The following is a 24779-nucleotide window of genomic DNA, read 5'->3' on the forward strand; positions in this document are numbered from 1 at the left end:
ACTGTATATACACATATATATATACAAATAAATACATTTCTACATGTGTTGGGGGGCTTGTGTATGCACAGAGTATTTCTGACATAACATACAAGCAACAATGTTTATCAGTGTTAACACTTTTATCTCTGGGGAACAGATCTGAGAACACTACAACAGCACAGAGGAGCACCTTGACTCTGCATGTGATACTCATCTATGGTATTAGAACTTTTTATAAAAAGCATGTTCTACTTTTATAACTAAAAAATCTAAATATTTTAAATAAAGTTGACATGTAAAAAAATGAAACTGCTGCCCCACATTTTCTAAGACATGAATATTATTAGGAGTCTAATAAATAAATTTCAAAATCCTTTAGGCAAAGAAGCTGTTTCTAGGTTCAAATGAAAATTAACTACCTGTTGAGTATCTCTCAATGCAAACAGATTGCCTAAGCACCAAGGCCACCTATCATGAAAGGATAGGGAGCCACTGGGTATGTGAGGCTTTCTATCAGTCATCACTAACTTCATGGCTGTGTATTTGCCAGCAAAATTCTCTGTTTCAGAAATTGCATTGGTTTTAGGTTATAACCTCTATAGAGGTAACCAGAACTCTCAAAGTCAAATTCCCAGCTGTAGTGTTTATTTCCTCCTTGGCTTCTGTTTTTTATCAAGTCCTTGAATGTGATAAAGCATAGCTTAATTGGGTTCTGTTTCATTAAATGTGTAATACTTGAATATAAGCCTTCAAAAATGACCACCTTTAAGGTTATGTGATGTTGTCTTTTCATAACTCCCCATTTCTCATCCCTCTATCAGCCTAATCTAAAAATGGAATCCCAGAGCAGATAGTGCCACCACACAAAGGGCTCTTCTGAGCCAAACACAGAGGAAGGTCAGCTTGCTTAGTCACTCTTTGCAGTACTGTCTCAGTAGGTTTTGCAGAAAATGATATTTCTATAAGTATATAGTTTAATGTCTTTCAAAGTTATATGGGTTTTCAGACCAGAGCTAGACCATTTGCTTCTACGCTTTGTGATGGCCCCTTAAAGGGGATGCTATATTGTAAGCTGAGTTGAAATTCCTGGAGCATATGGCCTTAGCTCTTTCTGAAGCCCAGGACTGTCACATGCAGCGATCAATTAGAAATAAAAATGCTGCAGGAGGTAGATTTAATGTTGAAGCCATTAAACACATAACTGTTCTGCTCATTTTTGATGTTCTTTTTTTGGAAAGCCCAGGTCCTGGGGGTGTTTGCTTTTTCAAAGAGATATTTGCCTTGGTCATATATCGTTCCCCATCAATAATGTAGGACTTTAATGTTCTTTAATGTTTTTGGGGTATTGGGGGGTGGTTTTGGAAAAATTCCCAAGTGTACTAGGACCCCTACAGTAGTCAGTACCTCATCTATTTTCACACCAGGAATTTACTTGTGACTTCAACTGGAGCTATTTGAATTGGCCCTTAGCCACCTGTACCCTAAATTTGCTCTGGCCTGCTTTGAGCATCACAGAGAAATATGAGACGGTAGTTGGTGAAAACAGAGTCCTTCATCCCAGCAATGGCAGCTGGGTAACTGACTGCGTGGCCAAATGTCTGGCTCAATCTAGGGAATGGAAGGCACCATTCAAAGCCAGATTCTAGTCTGTTTTAAGGATTATATTTCTGTCATCACAGCATCTCCTTGACAGTTCCACCAACTGAAAAACTCCCAGCAGAAGCCCAGTGATTAAATTCTCCTGGAGCATATTTTTTCCAGCTTCTGGAAACAATCTACTGTAGGCCCTCCTTCCCTCACCATAAAACCCAAAAGATAGTTCCATTCCTAAGACTGATATATGGAAATAGATTACTCACAACCAAGCCATTCTCCCACAGCTGGAAATAATGTCAACAATTTGATTTTGAAATGACTGAGAGACTCAGTCCCTATCCACTGAGAGGCTATTCCTACTTAATATAGTACATCATTACCTGTACTTTCTAAATGATATGCGAGCAAATGTGATTCAGAAAAGCAATGCAACACCACTGGACCTTTAAATTAAATGTAGAGAAACGATCATTTATGTTCACATGCAGAAACACTAGGGAAACACTTTGTGTCTAAGAGCAAAATGAGAAAAAGCTCAGAAGACATCAGTTTTAGTCCGAAGCAAAACTCTTCATCACCTACTTTCGTTTCTGACTTATACCCAAGCCAAGGAAATATTTTCACGGAAAGTTAGAAGACTTTTTCTAACTTTTAGAAAGTTAGAAATTTAGCCAGAAATTTTAGTTATCACAGAGGCCCTCACAGAGGTACCTGTAAATACCAACTGATCTGTGGCAGGATTAGAAGAGACATTTCTGGCTAGGCTCCTACAGTGGTTTGTACTAAGAACTTTCTGGTATGGGAAAATAGAGAAAAGAATATATTAGACTACCCCACACATGAAAAATGGGGCCAGAGTGCTATCAGGTATGACCTTAGGACCTCACAATAGGTGAGGCATCCATCAGAAAGATCCAGCATCCCGGAAATCTGGCAGTGAAATTCATTAAATGAGGCTTTGTCCTTGGGACAAGCTTACTTGGGTTAATGAAAACCAAAAACTTAGAAGGAAAACCTAAAATGGGTCCCCTCTCACCGCTGTACCCAAGAGTCTATACTTATTAGCCTCTGTGCAACATTCCAGTGACTGTTTTCTTGCTTAAGTGAGTTATTTTGACATATGTTGCTACTTTTGCTTTTGCTGTTTTATTTCAAGTCGATTAGCCTGCTTTCTATTATCACTCAAAAAAGTCTAGAAGTAAATGCTGTCATAGTGCTCCATTTCCTGTAACCACAGTTCCCACACATGGTTTTCTGCTCTGCAATTTAAACAGCACTTAAAGTTGAGTGGTCCTGCAAACTAGCTATGGGCCTTTGTTTAATCCATTGCTCATCTCTATTGCAGCAAAAGGCAAAGATGGCTACACATAGGCAGTACGGAGCTGAACAAACAGCCCAAGCCGACCCAGTCCTTGATGGCTATTGGCAACAGCCCGCGACAGGGGCTGACCCCTGGGTGACCTCTCTGAGGTACCTCTGCACACAGACAACTCCCATGCCACCTCACCATACCTCAGAGATATAGCACACAAGTTGACATTATCCATGTGGCACTTCCCAGCTCCTATATAATGAAAAGGGATTGGGGAGGGATGGGAGACGTGCAAAAAGTCACTAAGCAATCTTGGTATATTTTAGTCTTGGAAATTGAAGCGGTTTGACAATTATATTTCTGCAGGACAATCAGAGGGTTTTAAAAGACCTTCAGACAGTCTTGTTGTCTTCCAAGACTGAATGTAAAGAGAACAGATCATATCATATTTTTTAAATTGATGGGTAATTACAGTAGAATTGTGCAGTACAGTGGAAAGATGAATGCATAGAGGCGGAGGGAGCAGTGCCATTTATACAAATATCCTTTGAATCTTTAAAATAAATTATACAGGTGAACACAGAAGTTCATGCTACTTGCTGGAAGCAATAAGGATCAAATTTTGTGGAACTCGTATTCCACAAATCTCCAGGTATCCCTGCCTCATCCTCAGTGGGCTATCATGTTCTGTTGTACATCTTGGTAGCCCTTAAAAACTGGTGGCATGGTCTCAGATAGATTCTTGCAGGAGACAGATTCATGGATTCCATCAGCTTCTTCCAGGGGAGCTGCCCGATCGCCGGGAAGGGCACAGGTGATATGCTCACGCAGGTTCTCGTTGCCTGTCTACTAGAGTCAAACAGCAGTTTCCAGGTCCTCATGGCCAATGATCTTATAGTTCAGGCGGCTTTCTAGGTAAGCAGCCAAATCTGGGTCTCCAGCCTGCTGTGCTCTGTCTTGAGGTGTCTTACCCTAGAGGTAACAGTGAAAAGGAAAGAGACACAAACACCTGGGATGAGATTAAAAAAAAATCACAGAAACAGAGCTACTCAAAGATTTCTCACTAATAAGGATCTTTCCACGTCTACTGTTTCAGAGTTCACAAGACACTTTGAAATCTATCATCTTATATAAGCATCACATCGAACATGTGCCATAGGTAAGTTGAAGAGAAAGAGATAATCACTTCTGACAGGTGCGGCTTACATCTAAGGAAACGGAGGTTCACAGAGTAACTGAGCGCACAGCAGGAAACTGTGTGGCACAGTGAGTTTTGGAACCCAGATCCTTTTTGTAAGAAGGGGGAGAGAAATCACTGAATAGATAAATAGGGAAGCAGGCAATCTGATTTCTAGTTTGAACTCTTTCTATTATACTAAAGTCTGGGAAGCAACAAGCATCCCTTCTGAGAGGAAGGGATGCTCATAAACAATCTAAAAGGGTTTCTTTGTTGGTTTCAAAGACTTCAGTTAAGTTCTCCCCAATTTAGAACTATCTCATCTCTTCAAAAAGTGAGTTAATTTCTGACTATAAAAGTGATGGATGTCGATTAAAGAAATCTTGGGAAAATAGAAAAGCATAAAGAAGAAAATAAAAATCACCAGTAATTCCACTACACTAAGATGACCTCTGTTAACCTTCCATAGATTAACTATTTCATCCTTTTCTACAGCTATATACATTAATTATTTTTATAAAAATAAAACGATACTTTGTTTATATATTTTTATATAACACGCTTTTTCACTTAATAATATACCAAACTTTTTTGTCATTAAATGTTGTTCTACATCATTTTAAACGATCATGAAATTTCTTGCAGCATACTACAGTGCTATAGGTACATTTGTACACACAATATTTTTGAAATGAGGCCAATGAATAGAAGTCAGCAATAAAAGGAGGGAGGGTCTCCATTCTCTTGAATGCTTATAGATATTACTTAACACTCCTTGAAACTTCTAATTTCTGTTCATTGATACAGTTTTATATATCTAAAAAGTGATAATACATTCTAAGGAAAGGGTAGAGGCATGATCACTGCACCAAAGAAATAGCTCCATGTATAAATGCACAAGAGATTTACAAAAATTATCAAAGACTTCTCAGGCTCCATCTCAGCTATTGCAAAGGAGAGTGTCAACCCCAATTAAGCCTGCTCCTAGTAGCCTACAAGGGTATGTGGGGTAAAAGATTAAAGGGAAGTAACAAGGGCTCTGGACTCTGTCTAAAATTTTACTTACTTGGTTGGGATTTAATGTTCAACCATTAGCTTAAAAGTTCCTATTACAATTTTATTCAACTTGTTTACAGTATTAATAAACTATCTTATCTTTACTTCAATATTAATGAGGTTGGAATTCAGAGAGATGGGTTGCAGTGGGCCTTAGTTGTTTTTTAAGAAACTGTTCTATAAAGAGAAATTCTCAAGATATTGCTTCTCTCCAAAAAATTCCAGGAGAAGATCTAGTCACAATTGTCATATTAAGTTTTCACCTAGCATCAAATTACAGAATGGGAAAATTAAAGGATCCCTTAAAAGGATGAAGCTAACTATATTACTTCAAATGGTAAGATCTCTAGAACATAACATTGGGTGAAAAGTGATACACTAATGCATACAGTATGACTTTATCTACTTAAAAAAAAATGAGAGAGAAAAACAGACATATTCACATGTGAAGAGAGATCATTAAAATTTTAATAGTATATAGGTTGAGGTTGTGGGATTTCTAGCAATTTTTACTTTTGTATTTTTTGCATTGCTAGAGTTTTCTATGTGAGAATGTACGATATTTATAATCATAAAATAATAAAGTTATTTGCATTTTTTTAAAAAAGCATACACATACATAACACAAAATAGGAAGAAATCTCAAGGAACATTGAGCCCATTTATCTGATGCAGAAACTTAGAAAGATAAAAAAGAGCAGTCTATTCAGGGGCCAGGTCTCCTGCCCAGTCTTTTGTTTGTCCCTCTATTTCAGGTTGCTCCTCCCGTTCTTTTTACTGTATCATCTGAGTTGAGTGTAAGACCAGTTTTTGTATGGTAAATAGGCAACTGGCGAGCTGTTATCCCAGTGGCTCCAGCAAGGCCAACTCTTCCTCCACTGAGGAGATCATGGCCTCCACTGGTCCTGCCTACACGGTTGTGTTTCTCAATCAGGTTACACATCAAAGCATTTTTGTGTGTAAATATCATCTGGGAAGAATATTACACTGAGCAATTATCTGCCATTTGTAATCGTATACCCAATTAGCTAACCAGACAGGTAACAGACCAGCTGGAAACCAGCACACAGGTTAAGGTGTTTGATAGCCCAAGGAGGAATTGAGGCAGCCAGGACCTCAGTCAGAGAGCAAGGATCTGGTGGGTTGCAAAGGAAGTGGAGACTCACGCAACGCAACTGGCCCAGAACTGGCTCAGAAAGGAGCAGTCCACACAAGAGAGAAAGTTATTTCACACTGGGCACTGCAGTCTGAGGAAACCCCAGGGCGAAAACTGCACATAAGTAGATGCTCATCACTGAAATAAGTCTAATGAGGCTCAAGTCATTATTAGGCTTCTAAGTCATTTGTCTGTTTCTCGCCTACATTCACTGGCCCAAAACTTAGGTTACTCGATACCTGCCTCCTGAAGTCCTCACCTATATATTAGAATTCTTCTCTGGAATCCTCTATAGTTAAGTGGTTTGTCCTTTCTTGGAGCCTACCCAGGGTGCTTTAAAACTCTCGGAGCTTATCAGGTTCCTCTATGGGGTTGATCTAACTTCTCTCTCTCTCTCTATCTCAGGCTGCAGTCCGAGGTCAATGTTACTATGCTACAACTCCTCCTTTACTTCAGCTTTCAACTCTTCCCTTGGGTGCCCTCTGTAAATTGGAACAACTCATGGTGCAGCCTGATCTCCCATCCTGGCAGTGATTGGTAATCACTTTGGTATCCATATATGGGACCACACAAATCACAGATTTTAAGCCATACTGGATTAAGTAGCTGAAGGAGAAATCCCAAGAAGTTTCTCTGTAGCCAAGCCAATATCTTTCGAACATGCTCCTAACCCCTTCTCCTAGGGCTTTGAACCTCACCTCCCCACAACTTGGCTGCTGGCATTCGACAGGAGGAGAACCCCAAAGTCCCAAGCCCAGCACGTCCAGAGGTTTATAAAGCCCCATAGGCAAGCACACACCCTCCCTTTGTGCTTATACATTTAAACTGCAGTTTCTCTAAATGAAGCACTTTATTTTTTCCTCCTTTTTCCAAAGCCCCAGGCACTTCCATAAGCACAGAAAGGATGCCTTTGCTATGGGCACAAGCGAAGGCAATGGTGCTGGCGATCCTGCCCAGTGGGAGGATGTTTGCACTCGCTCATCAAGTTACCTTGGAATCCGTCTTTCTCAGAGATGCTCCTGCGTCTACCAGAAGCTGGCACACGGCCCGGTTCCGCTGGCAGGCAGCCTTGTGCAGTGCAGTCTCACCCCTAAATCAAAGATGAAATGGGAAACCACCCATAAAGGGGATGGGGGCAAGGGTGGGGGTGAGGGCTGCAGGGAAGGGGCTGAGGGTGACATCCTACCCCTGCTGCTGATGTCCTGTGCTCCTTGGCCTCTTTCCCTATCTGTGCTGAGACCAAGGCTGCAGGACACATTCTGGGGAGGTAGGTGAGGGGCTGGCTAAAAATGCCTTGAGTTAGTCATCAACTAACCATAATATCTAACTCCAGCCTCTTTTTCAAACAGTGTTGGTTAACTAGGTTGAGTGTTTTTGTTTTAAACTACTATTGTTTGATTTAGGTAATACTCAATGACACTACTAAATAGACTGATGTGTGTAGATGTGTCTGAACACTGTGAAGCAATTCTCTCTGTGGATATATTTGGGCAGAGCATGAGGGGCAAGAGATGAAGCACACAGGGAGCAGCGATGGAGAACCATGGGCCCTTCAGACATATCACACGGTGCTTGCTAGACCACCATCTGACCCTCGGAGGAATATCTCCTGGGAACTCAACTTCAAAGAACCAGTCCAACACCCACTCTACCCTACCTACTGATTCCACGTTGAGTGGCAGGTGGAAGGGGAGGGACAGCCACAGAGGATATCTGGGAAGCACAGGAAGACTCTGGGAGAGCTCAGGAACCAGAGCTCTCCCCTATAGGCGGCAGGCCTGAAGCCAGCTACTCAGTATGGGAAGCAGGCAAAAAAAAGTGGCTATTTCCCCCTGCTCTAAAAGGCAGGATAGGGAGGAGGATATTCCCATTCTGAGTCAAAAATTGAAAAGATGCTTAATGCCAAAGTGTTTCATGGAAAATCAAAAGACGTCCTTAGAGAAGGCAAACTGGAGTAAGTGACAACCTTGCCAACAGCATGTGCAGTATGCAGACAAGCTCTACATCACAATGGACAGTTTTTCCACATCTAGTAACTCACAGCTAGACCCCTTCCTTCCCACTCATCCTCCATTCTATTCATTCCTACTTTTGCTCCTCCGTACCTGCTTAGCCACTCCCCACCCCGTTCCACTCCACCCTGCCCATCTTTATCCCTTTGCAAATTTCTTTGAAGTGCTCTAGTAGCTCCATATGGCTTTCAGGGTTAGATGTGTAGCTTTTCTTTGTTCCTATTTGGGGAGTAGTAGCTATTTCGCTAGGAATAAGAAAGTTGAAAGCAAATATTATCAGTCTGGGGACCATCCCAGAGCTGATGACTTTCTCAATCAGGGTTCCTCATCTGAACCACAGAACATGAAAATGGTTGGAGTTACCATGGTCTCAGTTCTCCATTGGTTGTATATAACTTGTTCCATTCAAGACTCAGCAGAGAGGCTTCATTACACACAAAGGATGCCTTAGGGCATTAGGGCTTAATTTTTTCACAAACCCCAGGTGAGAAAGAGTAAATAAAAAGGTAAATATATTTATTTAGACTTCTCATGCACCAGTGCAGAAGTGTCTTGCTTGTAGGAAGCTCTAAATGATGACTAGCAATGACTGTGCATACAATCATTATGACATTTGTCATCAATTTCCATTGTGTAATTTTTGGTTTAGAAGATTAGCTCCACACAGTTACAAATACAATTGAAAGGGGACTTTTTATCACTGACATTAAAATAATCCATTGTATGCCCCAAAGACAACATTCTTCTCCTAGATACGTTCTGAAGAAAATAATCTAGACTGTGTAATGAAAGGCAACACTCACGTTTCGCTGTCTGCCATATCCAATAACTCAGAAGGTCCTAAATAAGAGGAAAGCAAGATGCCCATCAAAAATAAGTTAAAAAACTAACCATTAACAAAAAGTCTATAGTCACAGAATTAAAATGCCTTGGAAAACTGAATAAAAAAGAGTCACTTGGTGATAGGGATAATAAGACCACCCGACCCCCCTCCCCACCAAAAAAGAAAGGATTCCTCTACCTCCCCATCACTAATCTCTCAATCACCATCCAACATGTGCAAAATGAGAGCTACAAAACAATGCCATGGCTTCTCCCTTCTAGAAGCTTTCAATCAAATTGAAGAAATAAAATCAATTGGAACAGAACAAGTGAGAAATAATTAAGTGGCTACCTTGGAAGAAAGAGACAATCAGGTGGGTTTTAAGGATTGTTTCTCACTCTCCAGCGACAGGTAGTTGGGGATGGGGTCTTATGTAGCATAATGTTAAAGCTACAAGAAATCATAGATATCATCCAGTAATACCCTTATTTTAGAAATAGGATAAAATTCTATTTTTCATAAAGTTTCCCTTCCAAGACCTGGAAGAAATGTTATTCATAAATGTCAAATGATTATAGATGCTTCATCAGGAATTGAAATGTTCTGTGAGTCTGTGCATTCACAATGTTTTACTTGTTCATTAATTAATTTATTAAACTGCAAACACGACTTGGAATATCCACCTTTCCACCTTCTGCACCACTTCTTTTCTCCCAACTCTGCCTGCAATCCCTTACCCTATTCAGCCTGCAGGTATCAGCCGAGACGCATTTCCTCCACAAAGCCCCCTATGACGCCACTCCTAATATTGCATTAAATGTCCTGCCTATGTGCTCCCTCACTTTGTGTACTAACTCTATGTCCTATAACTGGGAGGGTAATATAATTTGTCATCCAAATTGAGACTATTCCACACAAGTGGGGTATATGATCACCTTATTGATCATGACATTTAAATCATATTAACATCACCTTCTGATTTGCCACTCTCCACAATTAGATTCTGGTAAACCCCTTGAAGTTGTGGCCTACGCCTTGTCCACCACTGTGTCCTTCCTTGGTGCCTGGCATAGAGCCTGGCGCCAAGCAGATGCTTAAATGCTTGGTTGAATGAATGAATAAATGTGCTTGGAAATGTCAAACACGGTTTTAGGTATTGAATATTTTAGTCTTTAGAAATACGATCCTGTTGATTTGCTTTCTATATTGTTGGATATTATTATGACTGAAAATTTATTTATGTGTTTACTTATTACATAAGAAGAAGAAAGGGAAGAAGAGGTTAGGACTTTCCAACCATGAAAATCACTGGACAAGAAGAAGATGACTGAGATGTTATGGGACCTTCACAATCCTCCCTGTCATCCAAGAGCTAAATCATCGTCTTTGCCTCCTCTCTTTCACATCTGGTCATCAAGGCAGGTGAATTTTCCCTTGCAGTGTCTGTCCTATTTGTCTTTCTTATTTGTCCTATTCGACAAATAGGCCTCCTAACAGGTCTCTGCCTGGAACATAATTAGCATGTGGAAAGTGTTACTAGGAAAAATCAAAAGGTCTTATATCATTTAGATTTCCAGGTTTCCAATTCATCATATTTATTACTTACTCCCAAGTATTTAAACATTGAAGTTCACAGTCTTTCACTCAGAACTACCCTCCCTCAATTTGTTCCCAAAGTTCCATTTTTTCACGTTAGCTAAACTGGTAACTGTACCATCACCCAAATATTTCTCAGGCTCTCTCAGCTCTAAAAGCTTGTTCTCTCCACTCTCCCTATCCAGAACAGCCTTCCCCTTTCTAGCCACATCCCTAAATCTTGCACATTCTTTAAAGCCCAGTTTCTGACAAGGTGCTCTGCAAAGATCACCTTTGACAGAAGAAATCTATTCCTTCTCTGAACTCCCATTACACTTACAAGGTTCTACCCTTGTACCATGTATTTGCTTTTCATTTGTATGCCTTGTCTCCTTAAATAAATTATTCTAAATCCCTTGAATGTAAGAATCTTTTATTACTTTTCATATCTCTCTGGCATCTACCTTATATTAAGGATTCAACAAAGATTTAAGTCACTTATTTCTGTTCCTCAGCCCTGTGGTTCTAAGGAAACATGAATGATAATCTGCCCCACACACACACCCAAAGAAGTACAAAGCAGTCTAGTGCGATGATGGAGAGTGAGGGTTCTGGAGCTGAACCTCTTCGGCTCAAAATTCCAGCTTGACCTGCCACTTACTAGATCTTGGGCAAGTTCATTTCATCTCTCCGTCTCTTGATTTTCACATATGTAAAGTAATATTGATAATAATATTTATCTCACAGGATTGTTGTGAGGTTTCACAAATTAGTACAAGTTATGTGCTTAAAACAGTAGCTGGTACACTACACACAATGCCTAAAGTTTAGATATTATTAAGTGTTCTAGTCTCTGTTTAATACAGCAGGGTACACTAAGTCAAGATGTTGGAACATCAGTGAAGGAAGAAGATGTAAAAGGATCACGTCACTCCCTCTTTACATTTGAAGCCACCTGTTGACTCAAAGTATACGTCCTGAGAAGCAAGTACTCCAAGCCTATTCAATTGCTAACTGGGCCTTCTCTACAGGTCAGGAGCAAGAAGGTTTACAGTGCCCAGAGGTCTTCTTAAAGAGCTACTGTCATCTTCAGCAAATCTTTCAAGCCATTCATTTTGAAAGGAATTCCACAAACATGAGCAGCCTAGCCTCACTAGTAGTCTGTTCTCATCATTACTGCTAACTACAACAATATTTAGGCAACAGAGGCCTTGTCTCACTTCTCCTTTATTGAGCACTGTCATTCAGAGCTGCACCCATGGTAGGTCCAGGGACTCCGGGGTCCACGCTTCCACGCAAGTGAGGAGACACTGAAGCAGTTTAACCGGTGCTAAAATGGCAATCGTTTGACACTCTGAAGCGAGGACAAGGAAGAGAAAGGACCTTGTTCCTCAAATTTGTGACAAGAATCACTATAAATGCAGCCAACCCAGAACAATGCCAGCGCTGATTATCCAATACGTGAGTCAGGCACGCCTGTAGCCGCTTACCATTTCCTCCTGCTCTCCCTTTAGTCCTCTGCAGCTGACAGAGTGAGAAAGAGCTGCTGATACTAAAACCAGACACTGTTCTCTTCATTAACATCTAAAGAAACTCCAGGTAAAGGTTTCGGGAGTGGCTCTGGAATGATGGACTTTTAACCCAAACTTTCCTTATCCTCCCATTGACACATAGAATCACAAAACAGCAGAACATTTTGAACACTGGCAGGCAAACAGCCAATGAAGAGGGAAGGGCGGTGGCCGGCTGCTTACGGATAGGAGGAGGGAGCTATTTTTAATAGTACAGGAACATTTTCTAATAATTTTTTTAACCTGCTTTAAATTAACTGCGTTTGCACAGCGCTAGTAAGAAAGGGGTTGCAGAGGAGGAAACAAGGAGAGGAGTCAGCACCAAGGGCAGCCTACAAGGCTGTAGTTTCCCTCCCTATTTGCACCTTCAGTGACCTATTGGGAGCTACTGTTAATAGTACATCGTACTGTTTAATAGTACCCTGTGTGGTTTAGTAGCATTCGCGTAAGATTTTTTCTTTGGGGTGGGGGGGGGGGTGGGGTTGGCAAGAGAAACAAAAATAATTAACAGAGACCACAAAAATTCTCTTGAAATAAAAATGTATAAAAAAATAGCATCTATGATTTTTGGAAAGTTAATTTGAGTCTCACTAATAAGGGAGAGAACAGGAGAAAGAGAGAAAAAATAAAGATGATGGAATTCTTTCAATATATATCAAGGGTGAACATTTGGGCTTATTTTATATTTTACGTACACTTATGTTCTGATTGTGGATACCACGCCATCTGCCCTAAGGAATACCATTAAATTGCCAGCAGTGAACTCACAATTATTCCCTGAATATAAAAGGAAGTCTTGGCTCTCTGTCCCACCCAGGGGTTACTACAATGTCTGCAGTCCATCCTGCAGCTGACGTGCACCAGAAAACAACTGTTAAATCCCTACTGAAGGGACATTGGTGCAAATTTCTCCACGAAATTTTCAGAGGAAGACGATCGCTGCCTTCCACAGTCCTGCACCCGCTGTCACTGGAACCCCGCATACAACACTCACATCGAACTACCCTGCATTGTGGATGTTTATCCATGTTTCATTTCCCTTGCTGGGTTTTAGGAACATGGAGGACAGAGACCATATCTTATATTATGTATGAGTTTTGGTAAGTCACCTAACTTCACTCTGCTTCAGTTTTTACCACCTGTCAAATAGAGATAAGAGAACGTACTGTGTAGGGTTCTTGTAAGAGTGAAACGTGTTAATACATATAAAGCATTTAGAACAATAAAGGTTAGCGGTGATTATTACTATAACTTTTTCTCAAAAGTGCATGGGACAGAATTAAATTTTTTTAATGAATTACAGATTTTAAAATCAAGATGGATCCCAGCCAACATCAGATTTTTTTCTGAGAAAGATCCATAAATAGAACATGGATTCAAAAGACTGTATTATATGGGAAATGGTCTGAAAACTAAGGGACTATACACATGAGTATTCAGGTGAAGGTCAGGGAATACGAAAGGAAGCAAAACTCCACAAATCTCCCGGCATGAGAAAGTGAACACGTGGTCTGTAGTCAAGCCTTCCAAATGGCAGCTTTGCTGCCCAGCCTCACTCCTCAGCCTCTTCCATTGGACACCCTAGTTCTTGCCGGTGCAACGTTAGCATCAATATTGTACTTGTATTATATATGATGTGTCTTTTGTCACACACATACTTTAATTTGCTTCCCACACCAAGGCATCCAAATCCCCTTTGCTATTCCTTCCACCTCCCCATGGCCTCTCTCTCTCTGGACCTCATTTCCCATTAGTCTCCCTGACGCTGCCAGCAGACCATTCCAAATCCTCCTCTGCCCCAGGACAAAAGCTGCACAGATGTGGGGAGAGCTGGCACTGGGAACTCGCACAGCACAGTCATCCTGTCCCAGCGGGATGGTGGTCGTTTCTCTCGGGGACCAGAGGCAGAAAAAGGGGGGGTAAGAAAAAAGAAAAGAAAGACTGAAGGCAGAAAAAGAGGGTAGACAAAATAAGCCATTGAAATCAAAAAGGAAATGCATGAGTGAGATTTCTATCAGGAAACACGGTAGGGGGCAAAGGAGTAGGAGTGGGGAGAATAAAAACAAAAGAGCAAAATGTGCAGAGGGGTAAAAGACCAAAACAACACAAAAGTCTCTTGGAGGGGTAAATGAGGGAGGAGGGAGTGGGTAAAAAATATGGTTGAAAGGAGCTGAAAAGCAGGAACCACTGGGGGGATCTCAGTCGGAATCCCTCCGCATCCCTCTCTCTCCACCCTGTCCCTGTGGAGTTGTTAGCTCTCTTCCTCCTCCATTCTCTTTTCAAAACTCCAAATACCCGAATTCCAGTTTTTCATAAAGGAGAGCAGCATGTTGTGTATTTGAGAGAAAAAGTCCCAAAGATGATGCAGGGTGAAAAAAATTCAAGCCTCCTGTGGCTTGTCAGAACACACTACACATCTCACGCCCCCCAGCCCCTTAGCCTGGTTTTAAAAGAGCCCTTAGAAGAGAAATACATTGCTGAATGTGGCGTCTAGGAGAATAACTAATCTCTCACGACGCCCGTTCAGGGGGAGTCCTCCTGATTGCCGACCCCACTGCTCCCCATAAATAACCAATAAAGAAGAAGGTAAGGGGCAGGGGTGGGGGGTGGCTCATGCTTAAGTAAGGACACAGGAAGCAAACAAGCCACATACAATTTCAGTCATACACTTTGAAAAGGGCACACTGATTTCTCAGAATCCTTGTCATTAAAAGCATTTTTGCAGTCAGGTCTATGAACAGTTTTTAGCATTTATATCATATGAAGCCACAGGAAAGACTTAAACCAAATTAAAAAAAAATAAAAATTAAAAGAGATCTGCAGCATTCCAGAAGGGAAGGAATGTCCCTCTCGATCTTTGGCACAGTGTAAATTTTTCATTATTTTGTTTTCATTTACATGCATTCAAACTGATGAGAACTATCTACTGCAAATCTGATGCTAATTTATAAATATAATGCCATAGTCTGGTACACATCCTAAAATCTCAGCCTCACTGAGGCCTCTTGGGAAAGGCTATTTTCCTTGTCAGACCAGGGGAATTCCAGAGTCATCATCATTATTAAACTAGGAGAGACTATTTCACTGAGCAGAGATCACATTAAGGAGAGTAGAGAGTAGAGAAAGGGTCATGTTTTCTGTGTACTTGACCCTGACTTCAAGAAGACTATAATTTAAAGTGGTTTCTATAATTTAAAAATGACGAATGGTTCTGCAAAAATAATTTTCAATCCCAAATGCACAGGTTAATATACATTGTATCAGCAACTAAAGATGTTAAAACAAACAAACAACAATAAAAATGGTTGAGCTGAAGTGCTTCGCTCTTAAGGATCCTAGTGAATTAGGGTGACTAAGTCAAAAGATTTTACATCCCTATTCCTGAATAAATAGAAATAATGAGATCAATGTTAAGAATGAAATTGACAATGCCTATTAGGTTGATAAATACTAATTTCAATAAAAATCAACTGCAATTTAGTTTCCATTATTTGACTATAGTACTAAAAGGTTAAAAATTGCCATCCATCAACAACACAGCGATCTTTGGACTTTAGAGCATAAGATTTTATTTTCAAGCAGAAGAGATGGATTGTGCTTCACTATCTCCACAGCCTTTCTTCTCGAGTATCTACTCGGCCATACTGGAGATACCGCTGAGGCAGGGAGGGTATAGGATGCCTCCTGTGACCACAAGAACTGTTTGCCTGTGAGTGAAATGGAGGTGATTACAGGAATTTCAAGTTTTTTCTCATTAACATAAGTATTAAGCCAACTAATTTGCAAAAGCTAACCAAAAAACTGGAGAAATAAGCACCCTCCCCCCAAGAAATTCACAAATTCCTTTGCGTCCTTCAGTTTTCACAGAGAGCGCTGTATTGTGTGATTCACTCTTTGCAAAAGACACTGGGGATTGAAGAGAAACTAGTTTAGTATTGGCTTTGGTCAAAGCACTAAGAGACTAATGTGCCAGCTGGACTTCATGCCAGGCAAAGTATGTGTGTACTGACCTATAGTTGGGGTTAGAAACAACAAGTCCGGGCCAGCCCCGTGGCTTAGCGGTTAAGTGCGCGTGCTCCGCTACTGGCGGCCCGGGTTCGGATCCCGGGCGCACACCGATGCACCGCTTCTCTGGCCATGCTGAGGCCATGCCCCACATACAGCAACTAGAAGGACGTGAAACTATGACATACAACTATCTACTGGGGCTTTGGGGAAAAAAAGGAGGAGGATTGGCAATAGACGTTAGCTCAGAGCTGGTCTTCCTCAGCAAAAGGAGGAGGATTAGCACGGATGTTAGCTCAGGGCTGATCTTCCTCAAAAAAACAAAACAAAAAAAAGAAACAACAAGTCCTGTGAGCTTGGGTTACAGGGGCTTTTAGAGGCCCTATTATTTAAGTGACTGGAAAAAGAAGTCATGGGGGAAGTGAAAATTGACAGTGTTAGAGTAATATCATCTCACGCCTCATCACTCATGCTCCTGGAGAGGCTCAACTGAGGAGAGGGGTTTGGTTTTCTTTTTAGTATAAGTATATCCCAAATATTGCATGGGACATACTTACACTAAAAAGGGGGAAAATTGTTACTGTTAAAGAACTTGCAAAGTCAAAGAATTGTTGTTGCTAAGCAACCTTAGGAGTCAGAACCAAAGGAAAATACGGGAGCAGAGCTCCAGGGGATTCCAGGTGAGTCAGCAGTGCAGGATATTGAGAAGGTAGGGTTATTATTTTTAATTGAAAACAATGGAGAGTAAGGGAGGGTGGCAGATTGATACGGGCCCACATTATCTGCAGCTCCTTCCATGAAGCAGTGGGGTCTACTTTCCCATCCCTTGAGTTGGGGCTGGCTCTGTGACTTGTTTTAGCTAACCGAATGCCACCGAGATGATATAAAACTTTCCACCCTGGCCCCAGGATGTCGAGAAGCTTCCATTCTCAGCTTTCTGGAATCCTAGGACCATCATGCTGTGAAGAAGCCTGGGATGCAAAACCAGGTGTAGAGAAAGGCTCAGGTGTTCCGGCCATTCCAGCCAGCCCAGCTGAGAGTCCCAAACACGTGAGATAGGCCATCTTAAATACAGACTCAGTCAAAACTGCAGCTCACAGCAGCCTCATGAGGGAGACCAAGTGGGACACCAACTGATAACTGATACAGAGAGCATCTAGAACTGGGGGGAAACCTAGTTCTTCAGGAAAGGTAAAGAGAGAGGGAAGGAGAGAGGATTCCTGGATCGTGTCATTACTCAAAGAGATGGCCAATGTCTCACTTGACTCCGGAGTGTGTGTGCGGGTACTGAACAGCCTAAGGCATGCAAGCAAGCATTCAATCGCACTGGGTGAAGGGCAAACTAGAAAGAAAGGATTGAGAATGATGACGAAGATAGCAACTAGGAGTACTTTAAACCTGAGCTAAAGGCAAATAAAGTGACAGTATATATCTAAAGCTCACCTGAACTTTGTGCAGTAGAAATCCTGAGATCTTTCTTATTAAGAGAAAAATAACCATAGAAGCTTTGTGACTTTATGCATAATCTATGGGGCTGGGTTCTCACATTTGGTTCTGCCTCTAACACCTACGATTTTTTTTGGTGGGGGGAGTGATGGGTGGAGGCAGCAAGCAGAAATTATGCCATCATTGTTTTTCCAAGTCTTGCCCAAAGAGGAATGCTTTAATTGCAAGGGGTAGAATGGTCAGGGGAGTAGGAGATGGAATGGTGCACACCCCAGACATAGCACTAAGAATACAGCTTACCTACCTAGGCTTTCCAGGGCAGACAAGTTTGGGATTATCCAACCCAGTCTACAAGTGGGAAAGAAATCCTCTAATGACCACCATCCTACTTTAAGACCCTTTCCTTTTCCTAAACCACTCTTTCCACCATAATCCAGGCCAAAGGTTCAAGCAAACTCTTCATGGTGAGAAGACATTGAAGAGAAAGCAAGGTGAGTCTAACGGGACTGACAGTCTAATACCTACCTCACAAGGTCCTTATAAAGATTAAATGATAAGATGTGTTTCGTATAAGATCTGGCATATAACGTGCTTGATAAACGGTAGTTGTGTTATCTATTTGTGGCTTTACAATAGGACCTAAGACATCTATATAGAACTATTTTAAATTTAATTATGCATATGATTATATTTTTTCTTCAGCCTTCAACTGCTTGAAAACAGTGACTGTATTTTATTTGTGTGTGTGTGCTGGTCTATAACAGGTAGTTCTTGATAGGCACTCCACAAATATTTGTGGAATGATTGAATGAATGAATGGAATAAGACATGTTTGCTGAATTGACTAAAAAGAAGAGCAAAAAGGAATGTGAATGCCTTCTAATATGCTTACTGTTTACAGCCTGAATGTGGATGCAAAGCCAGTAGGCCACAGGCTCACTGCTAGGGCTCACAGGACCTCTTCCCGGATCTCTGTCTACTTATACCCAGCAGAGCTACAGACTATTTCACTCTTCCTTCAAAAACAGCCAAGCCAGGCAGATTTTTTCCCCTTTACTCCTCTTCTTTACTCTAGAAACACTATAGTAAGCATGGGAAGCTGAAAGTAATGGTCAAGATTTGGTATTCATCACGTGTGTTTACGCCTCTCAAGGGCTATTAGAGGAAGATGCTCAAGTACATGCTACTTCCAACAAATGATCTAACACCAAATTAGACATCCAGTTTGGAAGCTGACTAGGGGATGAGCACGGCTTGCCACATAGGACACAAGAGTTACCAGATGTTTTCAAAAGGAATAAAGTGTGACTTGAGTTGAAAAGATGAATGACATTCAAACAGAAAAAAACTAAGAAACTAGAAAGAAGGAAAAAAATATGCTCATTAATCCTGAATGATCAGCTATGAATGGATTAGGTATCTGGTCCCAATCAGTTAACTTCCCAAAACATAAAAGCTCTTCCCGAAACAATGAAGCTCTCATTATGCCAGGCTGCATTTGTTTTTGTCTTTTATTTTTTAACTAATCAACCCAAAAATACCCTACAAAGACCTTGATATAAAAATCATTTCTATTAATTGCTTGGTTAAGGTGATTCATATGTATCAGTGGTCTGCAATCTCAGCCGCCTCAAATAAGCAGGGAGAGTCAGTCTCTAAGCTGGAGAGCATTTCCACCACTCTGAAGATAGCCTGGATGAAAATCAACTTACAAAATGTGATCTATTTCATGGATAAGCGATCCTTTGCTTACTGTGCCTACTCACCATGGTCAAGGATGTACTTCACAATCTCCCCGTTACCGGTTTTAGCTGCGTAGTGAAGGAGTGAACAGTGGTCTGGTCCCTGAATTAGCAGGCTGCCTCCGTTTTTATAGCTTTCTATTAGCTGAAAAAGAGACATATGAAAAGATACTCAGGCAGAGTCTGGAACAAGGAAAACAGCTAACCGGTGATAAAATAAGAGAAATGTAGCAAACCACAAATGTTTCCAGCCTCAGAGGACACAGAGAAAAGTCAGAGATGAAGTAACAATCCTGGATTGCTATCACTCAAATAGATGGCCAGAGTCTCACCTAACTCCAGAGAGGGTATGTGGGTACTGAACAGCCTAAGGAAACTGAAACACCCTGAATTACTCGTTTCTTTTCTGTTTTTTGTCTTCCCCTTTTCTTTTCTGGGCACTGGTCTCTGTCCCAAGGGAGTAAAGGGTAGAGAAGAGAACAAAGCTTCTTGATGATGGCTCAGCATTCTCTTGAGTGAAAGAATAGTTAAGGCCACAGGCAGGAAGAGCTTAGTCTGGTAGCTAAGCTCCTTTCCTGTCCTTCAGTGTTTCTTTAATCTCTAATGAACCTCGCTATCAAATATAGAAGCTGCTTCCCACTTTCCTGCATGAGATACAGCATACACACGCACACGCGTACGGCTCCCTTCTTCAGCCAGATCTGCAGCCCAGCCTGCACGCCTTCTGGTAATCATCCAACACACACCCAACAAGGCCAGAGATGATCTAGAAGATGAGAACCAAAAGGATTCAGAGATGGTGGAAACCTAAAATACCAAAATATGAGAATAGACTGGAAAAAATTTTGCAGCCTGAGATTAAGGTGGCTAAATGAGGATATGGTCTAAGTTCATGAAATATTGAACATTACAGAAAGTGTAAATGGGTCCCTGTTCTCCTAACTTCAGTATATCAGAACAAGAATAGCCTTTGTGGAGCTTCTAAAAAGTAGTTCTAGGACAAATAAGAATCAAATAACCTAGCAGGTGATAAGCAAAAGGAATGTGTCTACCACCAAGAAGTTAGATGGCACATTATTAAAAAAGTCAAATATCTCCTAGGGTCAAAGAGTAAACTCATAGCTCATGCTTTCATTCAGATGCAACCATGGAACTGCCATGTGCCAGATGCCAGGGAAACAAAGATGAATACAGTTCGGTCTCTGGCCTCAAAGACCTCACAGTCCATGGGGGAGACAGATGTGTAAAGAATTACACAGTAATGGAGAGGAACATAATGAGGTTACTGTAGGGCACTAGGAAGCATAAAGCAGAGGAGGGAAAGAGTCATGGAAGTCTTCCTAGGAAATCGATCAAAAAGGAGCCATTAAATGGAAGTAAGGAACACATGGGGACTTTTATCCCTAAACTGTCAGGCAATAGGACAGGAGGAAGAAGCTAATGGTTTTCCACAAAAATCTAAGAGATTCCTGTTCTGTTCAACTGTACTGTCTTACGATGATACTCCCTTTCTTTGTGGGCAGATCCACAAAGGATTGGGACTCAACAGAGCCACACAGACCCAAGCCATCAGCTGCCTTGACTCTGCCTGTCCATGAGGTTTTTAGACACTATGAACGTGAAGTGAGTCCTTGGGCATCTTATGCAGCCCAGATGTGCAGGAGCTACTCACGACAGCCCTCACACTGGGGTGGCTCCTGGGTCTTCTGTTCTCTGCTCACTGGCTCGTGTGCTCTCTCACGCTCTCTTGCTCCCTCTCTCTCCCTCCCTCTCAGCCACACACACACACGACCAGTTTAATACTTAATATTTATTGTGCTTTCTACACGGAAGAGAGAAATGAAAGAAGATGGAGAAGAAGAAAGAAAAAGGGAAGAAAAATACTCGAGAAGGAAAAGGAAGAAAAAGCGTGAAAAAGAAAAACTGAAGCCCCTATATTTCATCTCTCAGTAAATAAGGTGCTAAGTCATTCTTAGCCACTTAGGAAATAATTATAACAGAGCATATAATAAGATAACTGGCTGGATATAGCAATTTCCCATATCTCAAATAATTCTATATTAAGTACAAAAAAAGTGTGATAATATACTCAGGACCTGGAAAACCTGTTTCCTAGACTTAAAGCATATACAAAATAAAATGAAAAGGTTTCAAATGCACGGTAGTTTGCAACGTTTTCTGGCTTAGAAGGTCTGCAAGGGCAGGGATGAGGTCTTACTCATGTCTTTATTTCCCACAGAATCTAGAGTAAGGCCTTGCAGGGAGATCGGATAGTATCAGTTTAATCAACTGCTGGGAAATGGCATTGAACTCACAGGTGTAGTACTCAGAGAGCACTGTTCTCTGGTGGGTAACAATTCCTAGTAACACTGTGATCCTGACAGTGGCACAGCCGCCATTTCCAGGATTGTGAGTCTAAAGATGGCAGTTTATCAAGATTTCTGCAACCTTCTCTCCATTTATTTTCTACCAATAACCTGTTGAAAATGTGGCACAGAGGTTCCTCAGTTTATTCAACAGATATTCTTCAAAAGAAGTTGTGCACAAGGTCGTGCTTCTCAGCTTTAAGTCTTTTTGTTTCTCGATCTGCAATGGCACCACACTACATAGACTGATGAGTAAGACACAGCCTCTGCCCCTAGCCAGTTGCCAACATTATAGAGCAGATCAATGCCAGTGTGGGCTATATGGGGATATAGAGGCAGTCAAAAGTCCCGATGCCTGAAAATGATATGGGACCAGATATAGCTTTTAGAATACTCATGGACTATATTATACTTTATAACAAATACGTATATCTCCACTATGTTTAGCTATTAAAAACACACAGACTAAAACCATAATGATAGTAACGAATAGCTAACACTTGAGAGCCCCTTATATGTAATGGGAACAGTCTCAAGACCTTTACATGTATTACTACATTCAATGCTCACAACAAACCAAGGAGAGAGGCAATATTATCATTCCATTTTACAGATGAAGAAACTGAGGCACAGAGAGAATTAAATAATTATACAAGTCATACATATAGTGAATGGCAGAGCCAAGATCTGAACCCAGGCAGTCTGACTTCAGTCACCCTAGAGGCAGCGACCACTTCCTTCCCTCTGAACTAAGTTCACCAGAAAATATAAGCACGAATTAAACTGCTCAAGGTGGATCAGATGGATTATCTTCTTTGGTTAACTGTGATCTCCAAAGTACCAAAATGTAATGATGTTGCAAGATGTAGGGTCTGGCCTAGAGAATGCACATCTGGATGTTGTCCAGGTAATCCTTACAGATGCATTCACTTCAAGACCTGTCTGAAAGGAAATCTTTGAACTTTTCAAATATCAGCTTGTAGAGAGCAGGAACTCTGGGCACTGTAAGCACTACATCCTGAAAACATGTAGTCCATTTTAACCAGTCAAGGCCAATAGCATGGTGCCCTTGCACAAACTCTTTGCTGTTAGGAAATGTGGAGATGCTGTAAAGACTCCTCTCAACCTCTCTGCTCAATTCTCAAAAGAGCATCCTTCCTCTTTCTACTCAGCCAGCACAGGCAGGGAGATGATAAATGATATACGGGATCATGAAAATTTGGTGAGAAATGATGTTGATTTAAAGCTCTTAAAGAATCACCAAAAGTTTTGGTAGGAAGATATCTTACCTTCATAAGATCACCAGCTATTACTGCCTGCAAAATTGCTGTGAAAGACAAAAGAGAGATGTCCCATTAGTAGAAGACAGTCTCATTCAAATATTACAAAGGGCTGGATCCATATTTTGAAGAAATAGTCTACACACGGGGCAGGAACCGGGGAAGGAGAATCATGCCAAAGGCTGAATCATGGTAAACACTCTAAGGCCTCCTCTTCAGCCCTGCCCTACCCAGGCGCCCATCCCATTCATCATTCTAGAGCCTTCCTGAGCCCCCTCTAGCCCTGGTACAGCAAAGTGAACAAGAAATTTGGAGTCACACAGATTGGGTTCAAATCTTAGCTCTGACGCAAGCTGTGGAACACTGGGCAAATCATTCAACCTCTCTGAGCTTCAGTTTCCACATCTGTAAAACAGCAAGTCTACATCTATATGATTGTTGAAAGGATTAATTAAATCATATAAATGTTCCTAACTCATGCACTAATATAGAGTAGATGCCTAATTATGGTTGTTCTTGCTCCTTTCTTGCCAGTTTCTTCTACTTTATCCTCTTGGAGTTCAAGAAATCACCAGTAATTTTGTTTGTGTGCTTTGTAAGGATAAATAAATACCCACTGCTATGGAAAGGAAGAGGACCAGAGACAGTAAAGAGGATACAAGTATATTTTAATTATATTCTTAAGAAAATAACCATGTGTTTAGCATCTAATTCATTGGTGACTTTTATGGAAGGAACTCTAAAAGTCTTAGGTAACCTAAACTAATTGTAAGAATAGGTAGCCTTAGAGAAAGAAAATAGAAGTGCATGTGCATGTCATGTAGGGTGTAGAAGAATGAGAAAATATGACTGATAAAAGGGGAAAAGGCTATACGAGTGTCTAATGCAATTATGATTCCTAAAGGGAACATTTGCCTTAGAGTATAAATTGTCCCATTAGAAAAATAAACCCCTGGAATCTAAAACTATTCAAAAAGAAGATTATATTAAGGCTTTAATGTCACAAACATTTGGAAGAAAATAATCTAAATTTATTTTTCAAAGTGTCATTTTATTCTTCCTGTTTGAGTAGTGTCTCATATACAGTTATCCAAAAACGCAGTCTCATGCATCAAAGTACCTGGAGCCCCTGGCTGTCACCGAGCAAAGCCCTCAAAGCTTTTATACTGAGCATTTACGAGTCCTGGGTGACCAGACGCAAAGGACCACAGGCATGTTAAACTCGTTCACCGGCCCAGGGCTAAGTGCCTTCCCTCTGACAAAGTAGAGGCCTTGAAATCTGTGGAAATGAGGAGGGCCGCTTGAGCAGGAGAGGAAGAAAGATGCAGGAAGAAGAAACGAATGGAGAAAAAAGGTGAACAGGAAAGAGAGGGAAGACTGTTTCCTTTCCTTAAGAAGCTGTGAGCAGTATACTCTTTTCGTCTCCCTATGGCTCCTCACCCAAGGCTTGGCACATTGTCAATGCACAATAATTAGTTGTTGAACTGATTGAAAAGAAAGCAAAAAAAGAAGAGAAATGAGAAGAGGAGAGAGATAAAAATAACAGAAAGGGAAGTAATAAAATGTTATGTGTCAAAAGAACCTAGGAAAACACGTGTCTCATTCTTCATATTATAGATGGGGACACTGGGGTTTAGAGTAAAGTCACTCTCTTGGGGCACAGACAGTAGTGGCCCAATC

At 41.1% G+C, this 24779-nt stretch overlaps 1 protein-coding gene across 9 annotated transcripts in view; it reads right to left on the reverse strand.

The window, feature by feature from the left end:
* Positions 1-275: 275 nt before the first annotated feature.
* Positions 276-24779, reverse strand: part of DGKI (diacylglycerol kinase iota) — a 309867-nt gene continuing 285363 nt past the window's right edge. For 8 of the 9 annotated variants that reach the window (XM_058530901.1, XM_058530951.1, XM_058530892.1 and 5 more), the window contains 5 exons: positions 23109-23146; positions 19478-19598; positions 9095-9131; positions 7270-7369; positions 276-3862 (listed from right to left, as the gene is read on the reverse strand). In XM_058530901.1, the coding sequence (XP_058386884.1) occupies positions 3746-3862; positions 7270-7369; positions 9095-9131; positions 19478-19598; positions 23109-23146 (413 nt within the window). In that variant the 3' untranslated portion in view covers positions 276-3745. The remainder of the gene's footprint in view (positions 3863-7269; positions 7370-9094; positions 9132-19477; positions 19599-23108; positions 23147-24779) is intronic. The other variant, XM_058530927.1, reaches the window with a different exon arrangement.

The sequence above is a fragment of the Diceros bicornis genome, chromosome 3 (genome assembly GCF_020826845.1).
Source record: "Diceros bicornis minor isolate mBicDic1 chromosome 3, mDicBic1.mat.cur, whole genome shotgun sequence".
In the NCBI taxonomy this organism is placed as follows: Eukaryota; Metazoa; Chordata; class Mammalia; order Perissodactyla; family Rhinocerotidae; genus Diceros; species Diceros bicornis.